Source organism: Meriones unguiculatus, chromosome 8 (genome assembly GCF_030254825.1).
Source record: "Meriones unguiculatus strain TT.TT164.6M chromosome 8, Bangor_MerUng_6.1, whole genome shotgun sequence".
In the NCBI taxonomy this organism is placed as follows: Eukaryota; Metazoa; Chordata; class Mammalia; order Rodentia; family Muridae; genus Meriones; species Meriones unguiculatus.
The window spans coordinates 8,263,788-8,287,958 of NC_083356.1; the positions used below are offsets into that span (position 1 = coordinate 8,263,788).

Genomic DNA, 24,171 nt, shown 5'->3' on the forward strand with positions numbered 1-24,171 from the left:
ATTCCTGCCACATGCAGGAGGGTGACAGCAGGATGGTCCCCTTGGATGCTGCACCCTTGGACAGCTTAGCTTCAGCTGCATGTCTCATCTGCCACAGCAGAGACAGCGTAAACACCACCCCTAAGCTTGGTTCTGAAATGCCCCACGTATTGTACCAAGTGTGTGAGCTTTTCTTGAGGAGGCAAGCAAACATCGATTTGTTCAAGGCAGGACACTGATAACAGACCAATCAATTGATTCCACATATGTCGACACTGGTGGTAAGTTTAATTAGGGTGATAGGAAGGTTATAGGGGTGAGAGGTTACTTACAGGAGCATGGTGTTCCTAGCCCAAAACACAAGCCAGAACCAAGGCTTAAGGCAGCTAAGAGCTGGACCAATGCTTTACAGGAAGTTAGTAGTGACGTGTGCTGAGCTTCAGGGGCTCTGGCTGGACGGTGGGATGGTGGTGGTGCACACCTTTGATTCCAGCGTTCAGGAGGCAGAGGCAGGCAGATCTCTGAGTTCAAGGCCAGCCTGGTCTACAGTGACATCCAAGGTTTGGGTTACCCTAACACAGAGAAACTCTGTTTCAAAAAACCCAAACATCTCCCCCCACCCAAAAAAAGACCCCAAACCTAGGGTCTCTGTACCCTTCAGCCCAGTGCTGTTTTGCCAAATCTTGCAGTTGTTGTAGTTGGTGATTGTGGCTGTGAGGGTGCTACCATGCTGTCGCTTTTGCTGTGTGTCAGCACACCCATGAACTGACCACCACACTGCACCAAGCTGCCTCGTTGAAGACAGAGAACACTCAGGAAAACAAAAACCAAAACACAGGCTGGGGATGTAGCTTCGTGTCCAAGGGCTTGTTTGATCTCCAGGATCACAAGGAGCGGAAAAAAAAAAAAAGAAAGATGGTGGTGGTGGTGTGTGGTTCCAGAGCTGTGTATATGCATTTAACAAATGAAGTCCTGTTTTATTAGTTTTAAGGAGACGTTTCTTGGAGCAGTTGCTGAACCTTTCAAAAAGAAAGAGAACAAAAGAATCACGTTCCACAGATGCTTTGACATGTATACCCGGTAAAGGATAGCGGCCCCACACCCCTTCGCTGTGGACGCGGACATCAAAGTGCGTACCTTGGTAATGTCCGGCCTCTTATTTTTCTTTTCCTGCAGACACTGACTAGCAGTGGAGTACATGGCCTCGACGGAAGCAGGGTCCACATCGTTCATCTTCTTGTCCGTGTAGTCTTCAATCGTCTTTTCTTCATCTTCAATTTCATCTTTAATATCCAGCTTTAAAAACGGGCATGAAAATGTGGTTAGAAGCTTCAAGATGAAAAGCAATCAGAATATACATTGAAATTATTTAAATTCATCTGACTTTTAAAAAAAAATTTTTATAACCTCCTCAGGAATTGAAGCCACATAGGACAAATGTTAGAAAAGGAAAGATATGCACACACACATTGCAGATTTACTGGTTTTATTCCCGTGTATGCCTATCCATCTGCTTTATGATCCTCGTCTCTCTGTGATGAGCTAACTGCTTGCATTCTTACTGGCAGCATTTGTCAGTCTGGGGTCATCAGCTTCTTGATGCATTTCTGAAAATGCAACTCCACCTTCTGGATCCAGACACCCCGTCTTTATCCACCGGGACCCAGACTGATGGATCAAAGAAAAAGAAAGACTGGGAGAGCGGGAGATGAATGAAGGGATGGTGCTGTGTGTTGAGTGGTTGGTTGAGTGGTGGCCCCAGAACTGCGTATCTGTGCGTGTCTATGTCCTGGTTCCTGGAGTCTGTAAATATGACCCCAGGTGGAAAAATGGTCTTTGTAGATCTCTGGAATGAAGGTCATTTTGGGTGTGTGATTTGATTGGCGTGTTCCCATCATAGGGAGGATTATGGGTGTGGCCTTGCTGGAGGAAGTGTGTCATTGGAGGCGGGCTTCAAGAGCTCAAGGCCTCACTCTACTCCGAGTTCACTCTCTGTTTTGAGCTTGTGGTTTAGGATGCTAGCCACCAGCTTTCTATTCCTGCCCCCATTCGGGCCACTTGCTACCATATCTGTCTGACATAAAAGACTCTGGAAAGATAAGCCCCAGTGCGCCCTTTCTTCTGTATGTGTGCCTGGGTCATGGTGTTTTACCACAGCAATAAAACAGCTCCAACTTCAATGACAAGTGTATGTATCTATATAAGACAAAAAGGAAAAGACACAGAAAAAAACGTGACCGGCAGCAGCAGCAACTGTGGTGACAGCGCTATAATCCAAGGCTACCAGAAGCCACCAGGACCTGCAAGAGGCAGGGGATGGTCTTCCCTGGACCCTCAAGAGGGACTCATGGTCCCACCAAACCTTGAGTCCTGACTTCCAGCCTGTACTGAGAGAGCATGTTTCTGTCACTTTAAGATACCCTGTTTATGGTATATTTTGTAATAGTTCAAAGAAACTTGTATTTAAAGAAAGGATTATGAGTGAGGAATAGAATGTAACATTTCAAAACTCTTCCAAAAGATGGCTGGATTGTGAGATCACACAGGGAATGGTAAAAGGCTTGCCGAGAGATCGCTCCTAGCTGTATGCACGTTTCGATCTTAGGACTTTCTAGCTGTACCACACTCCAGGGTACAGTGTTTCTTGAGTTTTATACTTTCACTATTTAATGATGCAGTGTAAACTTGTGACTCATAGAGATCCTATGCTTCATTCCGATTCAAGCTACAGTGGTGACGTTTCCACGTTCTAAAGGGGAGAAGGATCTAGGTAGGTGTGGGTAGGCTTTAGGTAGGCAAGCTTGCCTGAAACGGAAGCGCAGTTTGGTGAAACACAGGCTGTCACCCCAGCCCCACACCTTTATGTGGGTGTGAGAACAAGTGTGCAGGGGCCTGTGGAGGTCAGAGGTCAGCCCGGGAGCTGGGTTACAGGCACTTGTGAGACACCGCACGTGGGTGCTGGGAACTGAACTTGGCCCTCTGGAAAAGTAGTACAAGCTCTTGACTGCTGAGCCATCTCTCCAGCCCTGGCACCAAGACTGAACAAGCAAGTGTCACCTTCTGATTGTCTAATCCTAGTTCTGGGACATGATCTAGTATATATCTATTGTCTGTTATTGTTCATACCCATTTGTTCTATTAGGGCATATAAACAAATTAGAAAAAAAGAATATAGCTGTTAATTGTGAGAAACATATGATATATGTTTATATATTATAAGACAAACATGTATGTCATATATATCTTATATCTTATTACATATATATCTTATATATATCTATATATATGATATGCATACACACACACACACACACATATATATATATATATATATAACTTTAAAGGACATGGCATAATTTATCTATAGTTTAGTTACCATTTAACTCATCTGCTTTTAAATTAGCAATCAAATGCTCAGAATTAGAGGCTAGGAATGGTAGTACAAGAGGGAAATGTTTTAACTCTGTACGTAAACACTCCATGATGAAATAAAAAGCTTTTACTGGCATTTATATTCTTATACAGATGTAAATGAAAACTATGATTTTCCCCCTATGACCTGAAAATACTCTCACCACCTAGAGTCTGTTTACGCCCTGGAAGGTGAATAAGCTGCAGGTAAACTAGATTTCTTCTCATTTTGCCCGCAAAGACACTGGAACAAAGAATGTACAAATAACCTTTTAGGCTTCACAAAGAGATCCTAGCAAACCAAAGACCGGAAATGCACCGTGCTCTTTCACTATAGCCATTACACGTAGCCAGTCTTCTCTCAGAGAATGCCATTTCTTCATACCAGATTTACCCACATACAGCTAAGGCCCCAAAGGCGAAAGAGGAGACTGACAAAAAAAAAGAATTAGTTACTAGCAACTGAGGGTCACGGTTTTCATCCACGGCCGCAAGTCCGGTTATTAGCTCTAACAGAACCTAGGAAGACAAAAGGACCCATTAGCAAAACACTGGAGACATCAAGCAGAAATGAGGAGGAATGAGGAGTGAGCCCAGGGACTCGAACACGCAAGTGGGACTTTCTTGTCTAGCCACTGGCCTGGGGCACAGGGACTGACCGGCTGTAGGTATCCAGGAGTTCTGTTCCCCATGCATGATGGGAACTCCAAGTCCTTTTGTCTCTTACAGGGCTCTCAGGAGAAGATTATCTTTTAGCCAGCAGCCATATTTTACAACCCCGTGCCTTAACTTTATGGTGGAATAAAGTTCAGTTTCCATCAATGAAACGTATTTGGAAAACTAAGATGGAGATGAAGCCCCTACTAATCTTGCCCCTCATCCTCCACCCCCGGCTGTTGGATAAAAACATGACAAAAAAGGAAAGAGAAGAAAGCACCCCTTATGTGACATGATTAACTTTGGGCTGTGACTCAGTTTAAGCTTCAGCTGAATTCACGGTAAGATAATCCTTCCTTGCAGTAACTAAAAAGGAATCAACTCAAAACTTTTCTACATTGGGGATTGCTCGTAAGCTTTCTGGGGTAACTGCAGGCTAATGCGAATAGTTCATATTTTTATATAAGAGAGGTAGGAAGACACAGGCACTAAAATGTGTCTTCTAAAATGTTCTCATTTAAAAAGAATAATCATGGGTTGGAAAGACGGCTAAGCAAGAAAAGGCACTTGCCACCAAGCCTGGTGACCAGTGTTTGATACCCAGAACTAACATGGTGGAAGGAGAGAACTGACTCCCAGAAACTACCCTCTGGCCCTTGGCATATGTATGCTGTGGCATGCACACACACACACACTCTAAAGAAATACACGCAAAACAATAAAGAGAATGACCGCGTACCACACCAAAGCTGTAGATGTCAGATTTGGGCGTTATTTCTCCTCGCAAAGCTTCGGGTGCCATGTAAGCTGTTGTGCCCACGATTCGGCTGGTCATGACGGTCTGTGCAAATTTCGCTGAAGCCCGTGCAAGCCCAAAGTCAGATATTTTGGCAGTAAAGTCTTTGTCTAGTAAGATATTTGCACTGAAAAAAAAAATTAAATTTGAAGGAAGAAAACATTTTTCTTGCCTAGGAGTTGAAATAAGTTCTTGGGAGAAGTTATTTATGTGTATGTATATGGTTCCATTATAGTAACTATATCATTTGGTATAGAAGCAGTGTAGAAGACCGAAACATGTTTAAATCAATCAATTATTCAGATGACAGTAAGAGAGAAATTGCTGTTTTCCTTATCTTAAAGAGAGGTGTTTAAAGGAATGAAAACATAATAAAAGTTCCTCTTCTAAGGGAGGCACTTTTTCAGTATGCCACAGACAGCTATTACTAGCAAAAAAGCCTTCCAATGGAATACACACACACACACACAAACACACACACACTTATAATGCTGGTGACTAACCCCAGCCAGGCAACAGCTTTACTACTGAGCTCTATCCCTAGGCCAAAAGCGCTGGTCTTTGGAGGTAACTGAAATTTCTAAGGGGATGTATCTGCAGAACTTATGTAGTTCCTCACGGTAGTTCAGTCTTGTCCACAGCATGTGAGAGCCACATGGGGCTTGGAGGCATGTCAGCCCCTGTGAGCTGTTCCTGTGTGCTGGGAGTTTGTGTTCTCACGGCCACACTGAGAGACCTCACGGGCTGTCTTAGCCTACAGTTCTAAGACAGACCTCACGGGCTGTCTTAGTCTACAGCCGAAGAGGACTCAGAAAACCATGGCTCAACTTTGTTTGGTGCTGCTTCTGTTTCTCCTACTGGACTCCCTGTCCCTAGTGAGAACTCCTGAGTTCCGAAGAGTTCCGAAGTTCTCTGGGGTTGGTTCTAGAAATGAGTGAGTATTTGTCTGTCTGTGTCAGGGTTTGAAATAAGCCAAAGGTACCTTTTGGTTTTTAAAATTTTTTTAAATTTACATTGGTGTTCTGCCTCCATGTATGTCTGTGTAAGGATGTCGAATCTCCTCGAATTGGAATTACAGACAGTTATGTACTGCCATGTGGGTGCTGGGACTTGAACCTGGGTCCTTTAGGAAGAACAGCCAGTGCTCCTAACCACTAAGCCCTCTCTCCAGCCCAACATACTTTCTTAACTCCTTTCCTAACGTTTCTCAAACTTCCAACCAAAGCACTGACATTTTTATATCTTTCACCTGTCCTTCTTCTGTACTCCCTAGAAGGGTGAAATACATATGTAACTGTGGCTGGCCCTGAACAAACAGAGATCTGCCTGCCTCTGCTCTGCAGCAAGCCCAGTGTACCCCCTGGAATCCTAAAGAAGGATCATACACAGCTAAAAGATCTTCATCCATGTATCATATGCATTCGTTTGTACGTATTTTCTTACTGGGAGTTCCTAGAGTTCATAGGATTTAAGCTGAATGCTTTACTTGAGGGGGAAATCACAGATCTTATTCGTGACAAAGACATATGGATACTTTTTAAAAATCAATGAAGACTACAAGATGGTCACATTGGTGCAAAATGCTGAGAGAATAATTCTGATTAGGTGAACTGAGGAGGGGGGAAGCGTGCCTGTAGTGTTAAGGGTTCTTAGAGGAGGAAGGTCCTATGAGGGAAGAAAGACAGGTGAGAGGATGAACATGTACAAGATGGAGAAAGCACAGAACAGCCAGTGTCATGATCACTCAGGGAACCAGTGTGCATGGAACACAGGAGGAACCCAGACTGTGCCCTTGAGCACCAGGCCACCACTCAGCTTTCAGGACGGGTGACCGTGTTATCAAACGTGCCTCTGAGGACCTCGACCCGACGGTGTGGTAGTGGATAGCTGAGGCCTAGTACAAGCTACTTGATTGAGAAGGAGGAGGGCTTGGAATAAAGACGAAAGTTAGCAAACGTCTAAACAGGCAAAGTGCTGGGGATAGGCGGGAAGTGAAAATCTGCAGGCACACCAATGACCGTTGCAAGGGCGTATAGAACAGGAAGAACGGAAGACAGGGAGCGAAATCCCAGCACGTAAGACACAGGGCGTGGCCGCTCTCCCAACCAGCCCCCTCTTCCGTGTGGCTCCTTGTGTTCTCCACAGCCTTAGCTTATAAACTGTCTTATTTTTCTCTATTGTATCTGTTTCCTCTTACCCTAGGCCCTTCTCTTAGCTATGTACGTATGCGGGGACTAGTCGTGGCGATTGTAAGGGTTTCCTAAACGACACATCCGTTCCCAGATATCACGCTTAGTATCAAAATGTCACAAAACGCTTGTTCATATTTCACTCCTGGTTTTCTAACTCCCACTTCCTTCTCCGTACAACCGGACTTCAAACTCAACTCCTAAGTGGAAATAGTTCTCCATACAGACATGACTGCCCTGCGTGGGATTAATGCGATGGGTTAACTTTATCATGACCACCCCTCCTGGAAGCTTTCCTGACTTGATTTTGGAGCCGGTACACTCCACATACAGGCTTTCGTCTACACCTGTGTTTCTATAGGCGTCTTTTATGGCCTTTCCCTTTCGTTAGGCCATTTTGTCTTAGGGGTCCTCGGGATTCAACCCTGGGCCCTTAGGCTGTATCTTTCCTTAATTGCACAATAATTCTTCAATCACCAGGTACACATTGACATCTTCAGCTCAGACTTCTGCTTACAGATCTGTATGTCATACTGTCTGCTCGGCCTCTCCACCTCCAAGTCTTAAAAGGATTGAGAACACAGCAGGTACACCTCTCCTAAGCGCACCGGACCTGGACCTCTTCCAGTCCTTTCTATACGAGTGAGTCACGGCACATTCCCAGAAGGCAGCTGTGGATGCTGTCAGCTCAAAGGCCGTTACCGACACTCCTGTCTTCCCGAACCCTGGACAGCTAAGACAGAAACGCGTCTCGTTTATCTCTTACACAGTTGCTTCTATCTGCTCACAAGATCCCTGCCTACCAGGCTGACTCCAGCAGTCTGTTAATTACCTCTGATTTTAAACTGCTCCTTACGAGAGAAGTGTTTCGCAGAACTTGAACATGATGGCCGTTGTCTTACAGCTTTCAACAGCATCTCATTACCTTCACGACCAAACCCTTGCCTTTGTCGACCAGGTCGTACAGGATTTGAGTCCCAGCTCATCTATTCCATCTCCTCTCACGACTTCTACCCCTCACTTTCTGCCTGTCAGTCACACTGTGATCATTTTACTTCCTGTAACTCAGCACACTTTCACATTCCCTCTTACAAGCTTATTCTTTCCAGAATCTTCTCCTCTTCTATATAGCTACCCTCAAACTATGCTTCCTTATTTCCTGCTGACTGTTCAGGTCTCAGTTTAAACCTTCTTTATAAGAATGCTAGTATTACAGTAAACACTTACAACTCTATTACTTTGTGATTGTTTTCTTGATGAGGAACTCTGTTTTCAGCTACATTTGCTAACCACCTCATGTACCATGTCTAGCACAGAGCAGGTAAATATTTAACTAGGTAAATAACTTAAGAACGAAGAGGACTGAAAAATATCCTTGGAAGATGAAAGTGATTCAGGAAAGAGCAGTGATCCAAAAGCCAAGAAAGAACCTGATCTCCCCAAGGAAAAGTAGGTCAGAGGGCTTGGTACACTGGAGATTGTAGGCGGCTGCAGTGCAAAGAGCTTTCCAGTGATGGGGGAGACTCCAGCCACTGTGTGCTAAGACACACGCAAAGTGTGAAGGAAAAGAGGGGAAGAAAAGTGTTCTTTAAAGATGGCTTTCAAAAGCTTCCTCACAGTAGATTTACCTTTTAATATCTCTATGAATGTGATGATTTTCATGTAAAAACCTGATGCCATTGGCTGCACCCTGAGCAATCTTGCATCTCATGTGCCAAGAAAGCGGTGGAGTACCATCCTTTTGAAGAAACAAACTGATTTTAAACAATGTTTAAGTGAAAAAAAATCCATAGAAAAGACATAACAGTATATATATATTTTTTGTGGTCAACTGATGAAAGGGATTTATCACTAAGAATGTAGGATTACAATTTTTAAAGGTTGCAAAAATTAATCTCAAGTAAGATTAAAGTTCTGCATTCCTTATTTGAGGACAATACAGGAGAACGTCTTTAGCATCTAGCCTTGACTGATGCTTTCCCATCTTAAATTTGCAATTGCTGCCAATACATCAACCACATTACTTTGCAGAACAAGAAAATATTAAGCTTAATGTGGTTTAAGTGATCCCAACCAAACGTGAGCATTAACAATCCAACATAGAAGCAGAAGGTGAGACGGTCTGGCATCTTACCAGGCAGGACAGTCTGTCTAGCAAGGAGCCGTTGGGCATGTAGGCATACACCAAACACAGGTCGGTGCTGTCGCTGGAGAAGCCAAGGAGCTCCACGAGGTTCTCGTGCTGACACCTGTGGCGAGACAGGTCCCGTGCACAACTGTTATGACAAACACTTCTAGGAGTTTTAGCAGAAGGATCAAGGAGATATCTGCCTGTATCTAAATATCTACATACATATATGTCCTATGCAATATGACGGGTGCTCAGACCCTGCTAACACGCTCACTGAAATTGTTGATTCTTTTCTGCAAACGGTTCATGTTTCAGCGACGCGGCTCTACGACAGAAGCAAACCTCTCCCAGCTTCGCCAGTCCCAGCCTGATCAGATCAGCGGAATCTGAGACAGGTTAGGTCAGGACGAGGCTGCCTGATGTCCATCTTTGTTGGGAGCATTTTCAAGATCTGGAAATTTGTAACATGGATGAATCCTCTAAAGTAACAAAACTCCATCGGGCCCAAGGCAACTGCTTTGTAGGAACCATCTTCAGTCACGTTTAACTTTTATTATTTATGATCTTTAACCACATGCTTGTCTACAATCTTAGTTTTTGCACACATGAGAGAAATGAGTACAAAAGCCAAGGAGTAACAGAGCTGCCGGCCTCAGCCGAAAATGCAGTGCTGCCACCTGCTGGACATAAAGCATATAGCCTGTTGATAACCTCACCTTCAGGCTTCCCTGCATACAGAGCATGATACTAACGTGTAACAGTATCACACAACATACATGCTGTGAGAATTAATAACTGTGAGGGCTCCGATGCACACATGGCACATGAGAGATGCTCCATTACTTTTTTGCTCATTCCAAGCCATCTACAATTCTGTATACTTTTGTACAAAATCAGACTTCTACTGTGAGAAATACCCTGAGGAGTGTAAGTTAAATGAATAAGTTTTCCATTTTCACCAAGTTTGCATATTTTAATTACGAGTCACTAATATTTGTTGAGTTTCTATTTTCCATAAGGTGGGTGGAGGCTCACCTGCTCTGTCTCATTAACCTTCACAGTTTGTTGGCATTTCACTGCATAATGGGGAGAGGCCCAAGAAACTGGACTGGATCATTCTACAACAATCTATTCCAACACTTCTGCATATAACATTTCCTTAGTTTTCCCTAAGTTTTAACTTCTCCAAGGGCTGTTACTTCATAGTTTTCTTTCCTTTCTTCCTTTCTCCCTTTCCTTGTTTCTTTCTTTCTTTGACACAGTCTTTGTATAGCTCAGGCTGTCTTGGAACTTGCGATATAGCACAGGCTGCCCTTGAACTCACAACCCTCTTACCTCAACCTCCCAGTACTGGTATTACAGGAGTGTACCATCATTCTGTCAGGAATTCTGGGAATAGAAAACCTGACAATAAAAATTACTTCAAATCCTATGTAACTTTGTTGTTATTTAAGATCCTAAGGGCTTTCAATCTGCAGGCTTATGTGAGCGTATAATTATGTGGTCGTATAATTGGAGAACCAATAGTGCCAGTCTCAACCCTGTATCTTTGCACACTTGAATATGAACTTTATTGAGAAACCAGGTCCTTTGCCCTATGCCATGCTCTTGCTCCCACCATACTGGAAAATCAACACTTACTTCGCCATTACTTTAATTTCTTGATCAAACTGTTGTTTCAATTCTTCAGTGCTGATTTCAACCATCTAGGAAAATAAAAATATATATCGTAACACAATACAATCACCTCATGGCTCCTACAGCTGGAAGGGGGCTTGAGAAAAAGTCTCCTGCTGATTTGGTTACTTTAAAATCACATGGTAAATCAGGTCTGGTGGTGTAGGACTGTGGCTCCAGGACCTGGGCGGCTGAGGCCAGAGAACTTCAAGTTCAAGGCCTGCCTGGCTTAGAGTGAGGGTTGCAAGGGTGGCCTGTGCAACTTGATCTCTGCTCCAATGAGACATTAAAAGGGGCTGGCATGTATCTCAGTGTTAAAGTGCTGGCCTAACATATGCAAGGCCCAGGGTTCAATAACAGCACAGCAATATACATAATGTCTTAGCCAGGCACCGTGTCCCATGCACACCTGTAATCCCAGCACTTGGGGAAGCACAGGCAGGCAGATCTCTGTGAGTTCGAGGCCAGCCTGGTCTAACAAGTCCAGGACAACCATGGCTACACAGAGAAACTCTGTCTTGAGAAACCAAAACCCAAAACTTGATGATGATGATGATGATAGTCTTGCCACAGTCTGCATGGCTGGTTTCTGGCAATCTGAGAGGGAATTACAGGAGATTAAGGTGGACAGACAGACATAAGTAACATAAAGCTGGGATCAGGTGGTCCATGTGATAAGATGGAGCCGTACCAGCAACCCAGATACTCAGTGTTGATTATGCATAGCAAGACCTAGCATGCAGGTGAGCTGATCTCAGCAGGGGTCTCTGTAGGGGAGCAGCCTCAGACTGCAGTCACCTGCAACAGAGGCTGGGACCTTTTACATGTACTGGTTTCAGCTAAAGGGTTTGTCAACACCCATACCCTGACTAGAGGAAGGCCTTGCCCTTCACATGAGCCTGAGATGCTGGGGTCTTTTGACATGGCCATTCTTATGTCAAGGATACTCATTCATACAGTGCTTGCTCCCCACAAAGCCCTATTTTCTTATTGACATCTAGAAATACAAGTGATTTGCCCAAGGTTCCCCCCCACCCCCCACCTTTTTTTTTCATTGAAAGGAAAAAAAAATCATAAGCCTTTTTGGGCTATGGTAGAAACCAAGAGTGAAACAAACTTTCATCACAGAGAAAATTTAAAATTTTCTGTGTAACAAAATGAAAGCAAATGTGAACAGAAAAGAGAATCAAATCCTATGAAAGGACCTGCAACATAAATCCAAGAAATGCCTGTTACATACACAATATTTTTAAGATATAACAACATCTTGATAACGTAATTAATCAATAAATAAAGGTAAAATCCATTATAGAAATGGGAACAAAGGACAGGCAAGGAAACTCCTTTTTCATAGGGTGCATTTTAAAAAATACTATTTTTGCGGGTACGGTGGCACATACCTTTTAATCCCAGCACTCAGGAGGCAGAAGCAGGCGGATGTCTGTGAGTTTGAGGCCAGCCTGGTCTACAGAGTGAGTTCCAGGACAGCCAGAGCTACACAGAAAAAAACCTGTCTCAGAAATATCTACCTACTATTTTTAAATTACATTTATTTAGTGTGTATGTGCCAGTGTGGACGAACACCGCTGAACACGTGGAGGCCAGAGGACAGTTTGTAGGAGTCAATTCTATTCTTCTATCTGGTGGGTCCTGGGGATCAAACTCAGATTATCAGGCTTCGTGGCAAGCGCTGTTACCTACTGAGCCATCTCGCTGGCATCTAACTTGCATTTTCACATGGGACAGGGTCATACCAAAGTATTCAGATAACGTTTTCTTATTTCCCATCTTTAATCTAGGTTATGCACGAGGCACTGTGGTGCAAGGCCTCTTTAGAGTTCATCTTGTGAATCTGTCACAGTCACAAACCTGATTCTATGTCTGTGCCCGTAAACACTTCTCTAGGGACAGGCTGGACAGATTATTCTTACGTGATAAGAGGTACGGGCTTAGGACGGGTCCACTTAAGGAGACTAAGTGCGAGATAACAGAGCCTGGGAAGGTAACTGGTGGCTTGTTCTGATGGGAGGAAGGAAGGTAGCTTACTGCTCCGAGCTTCTTCACTGCCACAGGTGTGTTGTCCACGCAGCCCTTGTACACCACTCCGAACCCCCCCTCCCCCATTCTGTTGCCACCCACAGACACGGGTCGCTCGTCAAAGTTATTTGTGATACTCTTCAGCTCATAAAATGAGAAACTGTGAAAACCTGTGGCATGAACACAACAGGAAAAAGGTGTGTTAGAAAAGGAACTGTGACATTTTCTCAATTTGGAGATGACACACAAACACATACACACTCTCACATACACTCACATAAAATACAGACTATGTAACCTTTAGTATGAAAATTGCACTTGGTTATTTTATATCGAACACTCAATTGCCACCCAAAATACTTATTTGATAAAGTCCAGTCTACTCCCCCCAAAACTTTGGTCACATTCAAAAATCATTTTATTTATATATTTAGTTTTGAGGTAGGGTGTCATTCAGACCTGGCTGGCCTTGAACTCCTGCCCCTCCTGCCCCTGCCTTGCACGTGTTGGGAGCACAGGTGTGCATCACCACACTGACTTGTTTTCTTAGTTATTATGTATGTCCCACAGTCACCGAAAAACAGTAGCAGGCGCAATGAAGATGGTGCTTACTACAGCAAAATGAACAACAAAGGATGCTGCCAATGTGCCTCTGCCCCCTACACACAGAGAGGCTTACTTTCAGTCCCATAATGCCAAATCCACCAGCGGGAAGGAATAGGCAACAGTACATACGAGTATCGCTGAATTCTGAGCTTTTACTGTCTGGACGTGAGGAGTCGGGTGGCACACAGCTTTGCTCTTGCTTTGGCATCACGGATGTCCTGTCCTTCCCACAGCAAGGCCCATGTGTCTGTGCCACTGTTACCGCTTCTCCGGTAGGTATGTTGCTGATGGTCTGGGGAACGGCATCTGCCAAACAAGAAGATGTAATTAGTTTCGGTGTAAGAAAAAAAAGTCTTTGTGAAAAACAAAAACAAAAACCAGTGTGGTGGTTTGAATGAGAATGGCCTCCATGGGCTCACAGGAAGTGTGGCACCATTAGGAAGTGTGTCACTGGGGGCAGGCTTTGAGGTCTCAGATGCTCAAGCCAGGCCCAGTCTGTCTCTCTCGCTTTTCCTGCTGCCCGCTGATCCCGGCGTAGACTTCTCAGCTCCTTCTCCAGCACCATGTCTGCCTGGGTTATCACCCTACTTTCCCACCATGATGAGAGTGGACTAAACCTCTGAACTGTAAGCCAGCCCCAGTGAATTATTTTCCTTTATAAAAGTTGCTATGGTCACGGCATCTCTTTACAACTGAAACCTGAGGTAAGACAGAGAGGGACTGACATACAGCTTCCGGACACCGGCCCTACCCCCTCGCTGAACACAGGAAGGCAGCCAGTTGGTTTTGATAAAGGTGAGTAGGCGGAATGATAGTGTTTACAAAAGTAGTTCAGAGCCATTAGGAGATTAGGAAACGAGAACTAGCTGGCCTGGCAGTGCCCATCTGTAAGCCACACATTTTTCCAGGGAGAAGCAGGAGAATCAAGTTCAACCTTGGTCTTGACTACTCCATAAGTTCAAGGTCAGTCTGGGCTAGCTGAGATTCTGTCTCAAAAACAAATAACTGGACACACAGACACACACACACACATACACCCACACACGGGGGGGGGGGAGAACCAAAAACATTTTAGACTTTGAACTCAGTGCTATTCAGAAGGTATGGCACGGAGCCCAGGAAATCTACACATTTACCAAGAACTCTAAGAGATTCTGGACTCAGTAATGGTTGAGATCCCCTAGTGCACCAAGGGAAAAAGAGAAGTGAGTTCACGAGGGCGGGAGACAGTAACAGAGTAGTGACAGTGTAAAGAGGTCTTGATGAGAGTCCTGTCAAGGGGAGGCCGAAAGGGGGTTGAGCAGCAGACACATCTCAAAAGATAACATCCTTATGGGCTACGTTCTTCATCCGTCTAAGTAAACTACCTGACCACGATGGGGTTAAACTTGATCCCTAAGCAGCCACCAATTTCCACCAACATCCGGCATCTAGAACGGCTAAAAGCCAGGGAGGGCTGAAAGAACCAAAGGGACTCAAACGTCAGGTTTGCTCGAAGAGTGAAAAGAAACACTTCTACTTCTGCCATCCGTCACCCAAAGCGAGCCGCAGGCGCTCTGGTCACACCCAGCTCACCCGGCAGCAGGAGCGTAGCAGGGGCAAAAAACTCGGTCTGGACCAGAAGATCCACAAGGTCACCGACCGTGCAGTTCGTGGTGCCCCAGTCAAACAGCAGCTCACAGGTGGGGCTCTTCCCGCTTTGAAGCAAGGCTTCGAACCTCCTGAAAGGCAAGAAACGAAACTAGTGCACAAGGAGAGCTCCTAGGAAAATGGCCGCCGCCGATCTCTGCACCCCTCCCACAGCTCCTTCAGACTGTATCACGGGACCTCCCAAAGACGGTAAAGGAGAGGGACCGTGAGAGAACCAGTAAGGACCCCAACAAGGAGGAGAGACAGCAGAAAAGGAGCTAAAGGTGATGGTGATGGTGGTGGTGATGATGATGATGATGACGATGATTCCAGTTAACCAACAATTGCAGCTGGAAAGATGCTCAGTGGTTAAGATACTGGCTGCCCTTACAGAGGACCAGCACCCTAGCTCACAACCATCTGTGTTTTCAGTCCAGGGGCTCTGATACCATCTTCTGACCTCCACAGAAATGAAACACGCTGTGCACATACATTCACACAGGCAAAGCATGCATACACACAGAGTAAAAAATAACTCTTGAAAAGAGCAAGTTAACCTTTGGGCCTTGGAGATAAGCTCCATTGGTAACGTGCTTGCAGTGCCAGTGTGAAGACTGAGGACCCAAGTTTATATTTCCCATGATCCATTAAAAAAAAAAAAGCCAGTGCAGTTGGCGGTTGCTCTGATGTGTGTTACTGACCCTTAAGATCTGGTTACATCTACCTTTGTTTTGTAAACCTGCCTAAGACATATCTGATTGGTTGATTAAACAGCCTATACCTGGGCAGGGCAGAATGGGGTAGGCTTGGCTAAGGTTTCCAGCTTTGGAGGACAGAGAGGATCATGGGAGACAAGGGACAGGAAGAGGGGAAGAAGGGAAGAGGGAGGATACAAGAATGAGTTAGCCTTGAGAAGAAAGTATGTGGGGTGGGGAGGAAGGGCTCCACCAATGACTTGAAAAGACCCAGATGGGGAATAAAAACAAGTATTTACAAGATTATGGATGGAAGTCAGGATGGTTAAGGAGGATGGAATTGGATGGGGGCTGGGAGATGGATGGTGTGGTGATTCAGACAGTGTAGGTAGGAGTATCTGTCCGGCCCAAGGTAAATAAGGCAATTATAAACCTAACAGGTGTCTGTGTCTTTTTATTTGTGATAGCAGGTTACATAAAACTGCCATGATAATCATAGGGCTAATAATAATAATAAATATATAGCCCGATATTATTTTTAATTTGCTACATCCAGGGCACCTGTGTTTCGAGTCTGGAGCTATTACGTTAATTGTTTGTTCCCCGAGATACATACTGTTCTTTGAGAAGATGCTCATGGGCACCAAGAGATGCTGTGTAACCCCGCCTCCAAATTATCCCTGATTGGCCAGTAAAAAGGTGTACACCCAGGCTAGGCATAAGGAAGGTGTGCAGAGCTAAGGTTGGTGGGCTTGGAGGACAGAAGGGTCACTGGAGAGAGGTGGAGAGGAGCAAGAGGAGAGGAGTCCCCACAGGTGAAGCACGAACTAGCAGCACGTCCGGGTGGAGCTTTCTCTGAAGATGAGAGATTGGAGAGACGCAACCCCAGGTGGAAAACATGTGCAAGAATCTGGGGAACTTTGGCGGGATTAGACAAGATAACTTAGGGGGTTAGTTTCTGCCAAGTTCCAGTGTTTAAAGGCATATCAAAAATCTAACAGGAAAGCGGATCAAATAATAACCGCCGTGATAATTATATGTATTAATAGTAAACACTAGTAACATTTCTACAACAAATTGGCCCCCAGCGTGGACGATTAAGACCCAAGCTTAAAGCCCAAGAACTCCCGGGTCAAAAGCAGTCTCCTAGGCGTCTCTCTAAGAGAGACTCTTGGGCATGCTGGCAGGCAACAGAGAGCCTGTTGCGGGCAGGCAGGGACCCCAAATGGACTGAGCGAAGCCAGGACTGGCAAGACCGCAGCGCTGCTGTCTCTAGCTGGTCCACGCACACTGTGGAGGGAGGGGCTGATAAATGTCCAGTGAACACAGAGCCGGCAGGTACACATAATCCCTGCTGGGTTCATACTACGACTTTTGGGAAAACTCTCCAGAGAAGGCAGCCCAGTCTGGGCCTGCATGCGGGATGGAGTGCGGGGGAATTCAGACTGGCGCAAAATGATTGACTGATGCTCCGAGCAGCCTCCCAGTACCTGTAGGTGTGGCGCTTCCATGGGAACTGATAGGCACTCTACCTAGTGCGAAATAAATAATAATAATAAATAATAAACAATATTGGGCTGGAGAAGCAGTGACAGGCGTATCACTGAAGCCCTCTGGTTAGTCTAGATCAGCTGTTCTCCACCTGTGGCCTGCGGCATCAGATATCCTGCCTAGCAGATATTTTATGGTTCGCAGCAGTAGCAAAATTACAGCTAGGAAATAGCAATGAAATAATTTTACGGTTGGGGGTCGCCGCAGCAGGAAGAACCACTGGGCTGGGTGAAGCTGTAGGTGCCAGGCTCTGTGAGATACCCCGTCTCAAAGAATAAGATGGAGAGAGATGAGGAAGGCACCCGTTGTTGACCTCTGGCCTTCACAACATGCACACCTAACACACACACACACACACACACGCACGCATGCACGCACGCACGCACGCACACACACACTCCACTCAAACCCACACAGCAGATATTATTTACCAAGTATTTCCTCAATATTGAATCAGGAATGCTGCAGGACAGAACAATATGGGAAGGCTGCTACTGTACTGTGAGACCACTAGGCAGAGTAGCTAGCTGTGAGCCAGAGCACACCCAAAATGTGCCCAAGTTTAGACGCCGATTCAGAGCTCTTCCGACCAAAGCATGGGCTTTTAAAGCACTTAGCTCTGTTGCAGTGTCTCCCATGCACCTTACACCACATAGGCAGTCTTCTAGCGAGATAGTGTTAAACTAGTAAGTCTGTTTCACGAAGCGGACTGCGATTACGCTTTGACAGTAACTATATTTAATTAAATAGAAGGGGAAATGTCCCTTTTCATTTCAATTCGTTAAAGTTAAAAATTAGCTCTAGAAAGTAATACCGAACACTAAACCAGGACGGCATTCTGGTTTTCTTCCAAAGCTTTTATTTGGAAAAAAATTCAAACAACAAAAACTTTGAAAGAATAGCACAGCGAACAGCTTACCAGATTGATTTAAAAAAAATAAGGAATTTATTTTATTCTTTCTATGTATGATAAATTTTGTCATTAAGTTTTACTGCAAAATATAGAACAAAATTAAAACCTGAACTTGCATTTTTTTTTTTTTTTTTTTTTTTTTTTTTTTTTTTTTTTTTTTTTACTAAATCAAGTAGAGAAGAGATTATATGAAGGTGTTAGAAAATCCTAGATCAGAGAATTCTGTGTGTATAAATGTATACCTATAAGCAATAGTCTTAACATATCACTTTGAAGAGCCTCGGCACAAACAGTTAAGGACACACCAATCCTTATTCATACACTTCAAAGTTTAGACTCTAAATGTATCAAATTCTTAGGATAGTCTTCTGTCTCTTTAGTTTGGAAATGAAAAGCCCGAAGTGGAGAAAACTGTTCTTGGCCCAACAAACTGAACTAGAACAAAGATGGGAAGCTTGATTCTAGCTCAGAAACACATCTGTGAGGTCACAACATCAGCTCTGACATGCTGGCAACTTAAGCAAAAATTCCATACACAAAAAATTGTGTATTTCCAGTACCTCCACGGTAAGAGAGGGGATCACCTTCTAAACTGCCCCATTACAAAGTTTCATGCCTGCATCCTTCTCATGATGGGAATGATTTAAAAAGGGAAATAAGCACCACATTACCTTATATGAAACTGATTGTACCTATCATCACCGGATGGCTTTTTAATAGCTACCGCTAGTTTCTTCCATCCTTCTTGAGGATCAATGAAATCCGAGAGCTTCCTAATGATCCCAACATTGAGGCTGCGCACGTATGTTGATGGTGTCAGAGGCTTGTTCATCTTCCACCTGAAATATGAAAAATTCTTATGAAAGCTTGACAACAGGTCAGCTGGGAGGTGGGGGTGCACGCCTTTGATCCCAGCAGGTGGATCTCTGAGTGCTGAGTTCGAGGTCAGTCTGGTCGAAAAGAGTGAGTTCCAGGGCAGCTAGGGCTACACAGAAAATCATTGTCTCGTAAAACAAACAAAACTTTACGGCAGTTTCACAGGCTGCATCTGGAAGCTACCCATCATGCACTGCTACACTGCATGAGCCGCTGACAACTGAATACAGAGCACCCCTCACTCCAACCCACTTCCGACTGACAGGCATCTAATCACTCTCTACGGTCTCCCCGTCCCACAAACAAACACTGGAAAGCTTCATTCTGACGCCGGAATTTTCCAAGTGAAATTTAGAAAAAGCAAGATGTTTCTTGGAAAGAGACCCGGGAGCATGTTCAGAAATCAAATCTATTAAACTGATAAAAGAGACTTTGGATTTAAAGCATTTTCCAATCATTTCTCATTTACTATTAACATCTTTTCAAAGATCTATTCATTTTATTTCACGCTTGCGAAGATTTTGCCTGCATGTATGTATGTGCGCCATGTGCCTGTCTGGAGCCTGCAGAGGTCAGAGGAGGATGCCAGCGATTCTGGAACTAGGGTTATTGATGGTTGGGAGCCATGGTGTGGGTTCCGGGAACCGAACCAGGGTCCCCTGCAAATGTACCAAGAATGCGTAACCACTGATCCACTTCTAGCCCCTACTATTAAAGGTTTTCACGCGACAATATTTGGTAAAAGTAAAAAACAAAAAAACAAAAAGCTAATTTATATGGCATTAAAAGACACGTCCTGCCTACCTACTTTTCCTGAGGATATGAGAACAGTGCTGAGTCTGCGAGGTTGACGTGACCACTGTTTTATGTAAGGTGGAATCCGCGGCCATCACTGTGTCTGCTCTCCTGACAGGACCTTTATCTGCTCCATCCTCGTGTTTCCTCATATTCCACCTTGGAGAGCTGCAGCTCAGAAACACCTCATGATGTTTCTTGTACATGGAGCTGCTGAGTACAGCTCCAGGTTACCGGACAGACGGATGGGGACACGCCTCTCCACTGGGCCTTCCGCCCTCACCTATCCTTTGACTCCTCTCCCCTTGTCTTTGGTGGTCATTTCCTATTTTTTTCTCTCTGTGCTTTCTCTGTCCCTCATTCTCAGCAGACATTAATCTTTCCTTCCAATTAATCAAGAGAAGAAGACTCATGTTAGTCTTTCAATAGTTTGTTTCTATCTATACATTTTCATCTTTAAAATACAATCTTGAGAGTAAATAATGTATTCAAATGGTACAAAGTATAAAAGCTACAAAAGAGTAAAAATTTTTGTCTGTATATAAGCTTCAATGCTGGTATTCATGTCTCTATGGCCTTCCTTGCTCATCACATCTAAATAGGTTGACTTTCCTCAACCTAATTATCATTCATCACGGTACAATCATGTGATCAGTTGCTTGTTTACCATCTGTCTCTGCTATTAGACATTAAGCTCCATGATAGGGACCAAACTCATTCTATTCATTAATGTGGTGTTGTGTGGAATGGTTTGGATTTGACATATCTCCCCAAAGCTCTCATTGTGAAGGCTTTGCCCCTATTATGGTAGTGTTGGTAGGGCATGTTTGGAAGCTGTTTGGATCCTGCAGGCTCTCTTCTTATCTATCGATGTGGTCATCCTCTGATGGATTCATAGCTTGATGGGATATTGTGAATTGGGGGTTAATTTAGGAGGCAGGATGTATCTAAATGAAAACGCTCATTAGGAGTGTGCCCTTGAAGGACATTGTCCGGTTTCCTTCCCCATCTCTTACTTTCTCCTTCTTTCTCTCAGGCCCTCCCCACACCATGAGGTAAGCAGCTTGGTTCCACTGTATACTCTGTGCCATGGTGTTTTCCTTCATCACAGACATAGAAACAACTGATGGTTTAAACTTACTAAACAACACTTATTTTAATCTTGATCTAAAAATTTTTCATTTACTTTGTCTCTTAATGTTCCTCACAAGAGTTTACGGTTATTACCTCCTGGCTTACATTTTGGATCTTTACCATCTGTTAAGTTTTACTGTGGCTTCTTGGATGGATCCTCCTCCTCTTAACTCTGGCCCCCTCTACACCACCTTTCACCTTGAAGCAGTTGAAATCAGTGCCCCCAAGCTCCTGAAAGCAGTTGGATAACCCCTGAAGGGGACACTTCTGGGCCATCCAATGCATCCCCCCTTTTTGCCATCATTTCCGGGACTCAGAAATGAAGCAGCTGAACAAAGCCTTCGTCACGTCACTAACCTCTCTGTCCCCTCAGATCTCAGGAAAACTTAAATTTCACATCAGCTTCACATCCTTCTGGAGCAGCCCAGTTCTTCGGCTGTGGCAGTACTCCAGAATTACAAAACACTAGATCTGACTCCACGAATGATTCTGTTTCTGCACACACAAATCCTAACTGTTTTGAGATGGCACCGAAAGACACAAGGACCAGACAAAAAAGCAACAACAAGCCTCCTCCAATAAAAGAAGTTTTGGTTTCCTCCCACTTTGGCTCCTCCCCTTGATCACTTCTTTCTTTCTTACATTTTTGCTCGGTCTTTTAAAGGCTTTACTTACTGAACTTTCCCCTACACCCAAACAAAAACATTCCACATAAGCTCTCCCAATGACTCTCACCGGACAACTCCATCTGTCCTGAACCATCTGCAAAGAGACCTTTTAGAAACATCCATGTTTCTGATACACTGACTTCCTTCAGTGGCAAACTAAAATGCTTTGGAGATATTAAAATATATAATGTCATCCATTCACCAAAAAGTGTTCTATTTGTGATTGACATGAATCCAGGTGCTTGGAAACAAAACATTAATATAGAGAACAGGGAGACAAGAACACATGGAAGATTTATTCTAATGGAGGAAGAAGGTAGCAAGCTAAGAATGCATTTTATAATTTGTTAGGTAGTGCCTGAGGTAATATGAATGAGATGACCTCTGCGGGTCTCCCTCATTTGAATACTTGATTCCCAATTGGTGGCTGTTTGGGAGGAAGAGGAAGTGTTACTGGAGGCGGGCTTGAGGTTTCAAGAGTAGCCATTTCCTTGTGCTATTTCTGCTTCCTGCTTGTGGCTCAATATGTGGGCTCCTTTTATCTGCCTGCAGGCACTCACTCCCTTCTCCCACAGTGCTTGTGATAGGCTCTTATCCCTGTAGAACCCTAAGCTCAAGGTTGCCTTGGCCGTAGTGTTTCATGACACTAAGAGAAAAGTAAATAAGACAGACACAGGTGGAGAGCAAAGGAGCTGCACCTTTAACAGGGGAAGTCACTGTGGGTCTCATGAGATCTTGAAGAGAGACACAGGGGTGTCTGCTAGGAAAGTTTCTGGGAAAAATGTGTAGAAGGTACAAAGGTTGGGAGGTGCTTCTGAATGAAAAAAGAAAATAAAAGGAACTAGAAGGGGAGACATGACTCCTGCTAAGGGGTTGAGGAGAGGGCTTACTACAGATATGAGGAACAGCACAGCCAGACTCAGGCAGAGGGAGCTGGAGAGCCCAGAATGAACGTGGATAGACTGGGCCTGGCCATGTGGAGAGAGAGGGGGAGGGAGAGTAAGAGAGGAGCTGCCTACAGAGAGTGGTGGCCTGGGCTAAGATACTGGCCAAGAGCTTGGCAGAGCCAAAACGGTTGAGTTATATAGGGGTCAGAGCAGCCGGGAGAGGGCAGCCCAGCCCAATATGTGGGCTGGAGAGTCCAGGGTAAGGGTAGGATATGTCAGCTAAAAGGATCCTCAAACAGGTGAGACTCTGCAGGTATATAGGGTGCTAGGAGAACCTGACAGCCAGCATCCGTTTTGATATGTTAATAGGCACCTCAGTTAGCTATTTGTCCCAGGTTTGAGATCTCACAGCCTCCACTGACAAACAGCAAGGAGCAGGTGAGATGACAGATGAGGGATTGGACTGCCAGGGCCTTAAAGCTTTCGAATTGACTTGATTTTCTTCTGACTTGAGATGAAGGGACAGTGGACGTTGCGAGAGGAGTGCAGATGGCTCTATGGTCATGCCGGAAGTGGGGTTGCCGGGGCAGAAGAATGTGCAGCGAGGTCAAAGAAGCAGGAAGACACGGCTAGAGCAGTGCCCCTAAATTTTGCGTGGCAGTGTAAAGAGACGCTAGTGTCCCGGTGCCGGATGTATTCTGCAGTGCAATCAACAGAAGTCTGTGCTGACTAAAGAGTGCGAAGATGACTCCAAGCTTTTCTGCTTGACAGTACTGGGAGGCGCAAGCTTGACCTGGGAAATCGGGTCAGTCTGGAACAAGTAGGAAACACACGTGTTTAGCATGCAAATAGAATAAAAGAAACCTGAGCTCTTTGACATACATCTTGAAGAATTATTCCCAGAAACGGAAAGTTACTTCCCCCTCCCCCCTCAGGACAAGATTTCTCTTTGTAGCCTTGGTTGTCCTGGATCTCTCTTTGTAGGGTGGCCTCGAACTCAGAGATCCACTTGCCTCTGTCTCCATACGCTGGAATTAAAGGCGTTCATTCCGAAAGCTAATGGCACTTTCTCGTTCTCTTGAGCTTTGCTTTCTTGGAAGCTCTTGCTTCCAACCTGTCCCGCGCTGACCTCTCCCTCTACCTGTTGATGGACACACAACTTCCTACACTCCCCACTGCGTGCAAGCTAGACCCCAGCGGGCCAGCGCGCAGGGCTGCAGCGGGGCTCTCAAGCCTCCTCTGCGGGGTCGCGCCCACTTTCTGGTTCTGGGGTGAAGCAATCGGCTCGCAAACCCGGCCCGGGACAGAGGAGAGCTCCCGGCATGAGCTCAGCCTTCCCCGCACAACCTACTTCCTCTCTGACGTTCCTCGCTTCCCGCACTAGGCGATCGGAGCCCCGTCAGGGTCCCGCGAGGACTCGGGAGGACGCAGGGCCACGAGGTGACTGCAGACCGTCTGAGACTGCGGTGATGCGAGGTCCCGGAGCCCCAGATCCCCCTCTGGGCAGACCCCGCCGGCGGTCAGCTGAGGAGGAGGGAGT

The 24,171-nt window shown here is 45.0% G+C and overlaps 1 protein-coding gene across 3 annotated transcripts; it reads right to left on the reverse strand.

The window, feature by feature from the left end:
• Positions 1-244: 244 nt before the first annotated feature.
• Irak4 (interleukin 1 receptor associated kinase 4) lies at positions 245-24,151 on the reverse strand. 3 transcript variants are annotated; one of them, XM_021660800.2, is made up of 12 exons: positions 23,983-24,149; positions 18,943-19,110; positions 15,059-15,204; positions 13,613-13,789; positions 12,887-13,047; positions 10,805-10,869; positions 9,167-9,281; positions 8,661-8,770; positions 4,787-4,970; positions 3,847-3,909; positions 1,117-1,275; positions 245-998 (listed from the first exon to the last, which is right to left on the reverse strand). In XM_021660800.2, the coding sequence occupies exons 2-12, from the start codon at positions 19,101-19,103 to the stop codon at positions 966-968; spliced, it is 1,374 nt and encodes a 457-aa protein (XP_021516475.1). In that variant the 5' UTR covers positions 19,104-19,110; positions 23,983-24,149; the 3' UTR covers positions 245-965. The 3 variants fall into 3 exon arrangements, with proteins under 3 accessions (XP_021516475.1, XP_021516476.1, XP_060244744.1); XM_021660801.2 differs by lacking the exon at positions 3,847-3,909 and having other exon boundaries at positions 23,983-24,151; XM_060388761.1 differs by lacking the exons at positions 12,887-13,047; positions 13,613-13,789; positions 15,059-15,204; positions 18,943-19,110; positions 23,983-24,149 and adding an exon at positions 11,250-11,871.
• Positions 24,152-24,171: the final 20 nt, after the last annotated feature.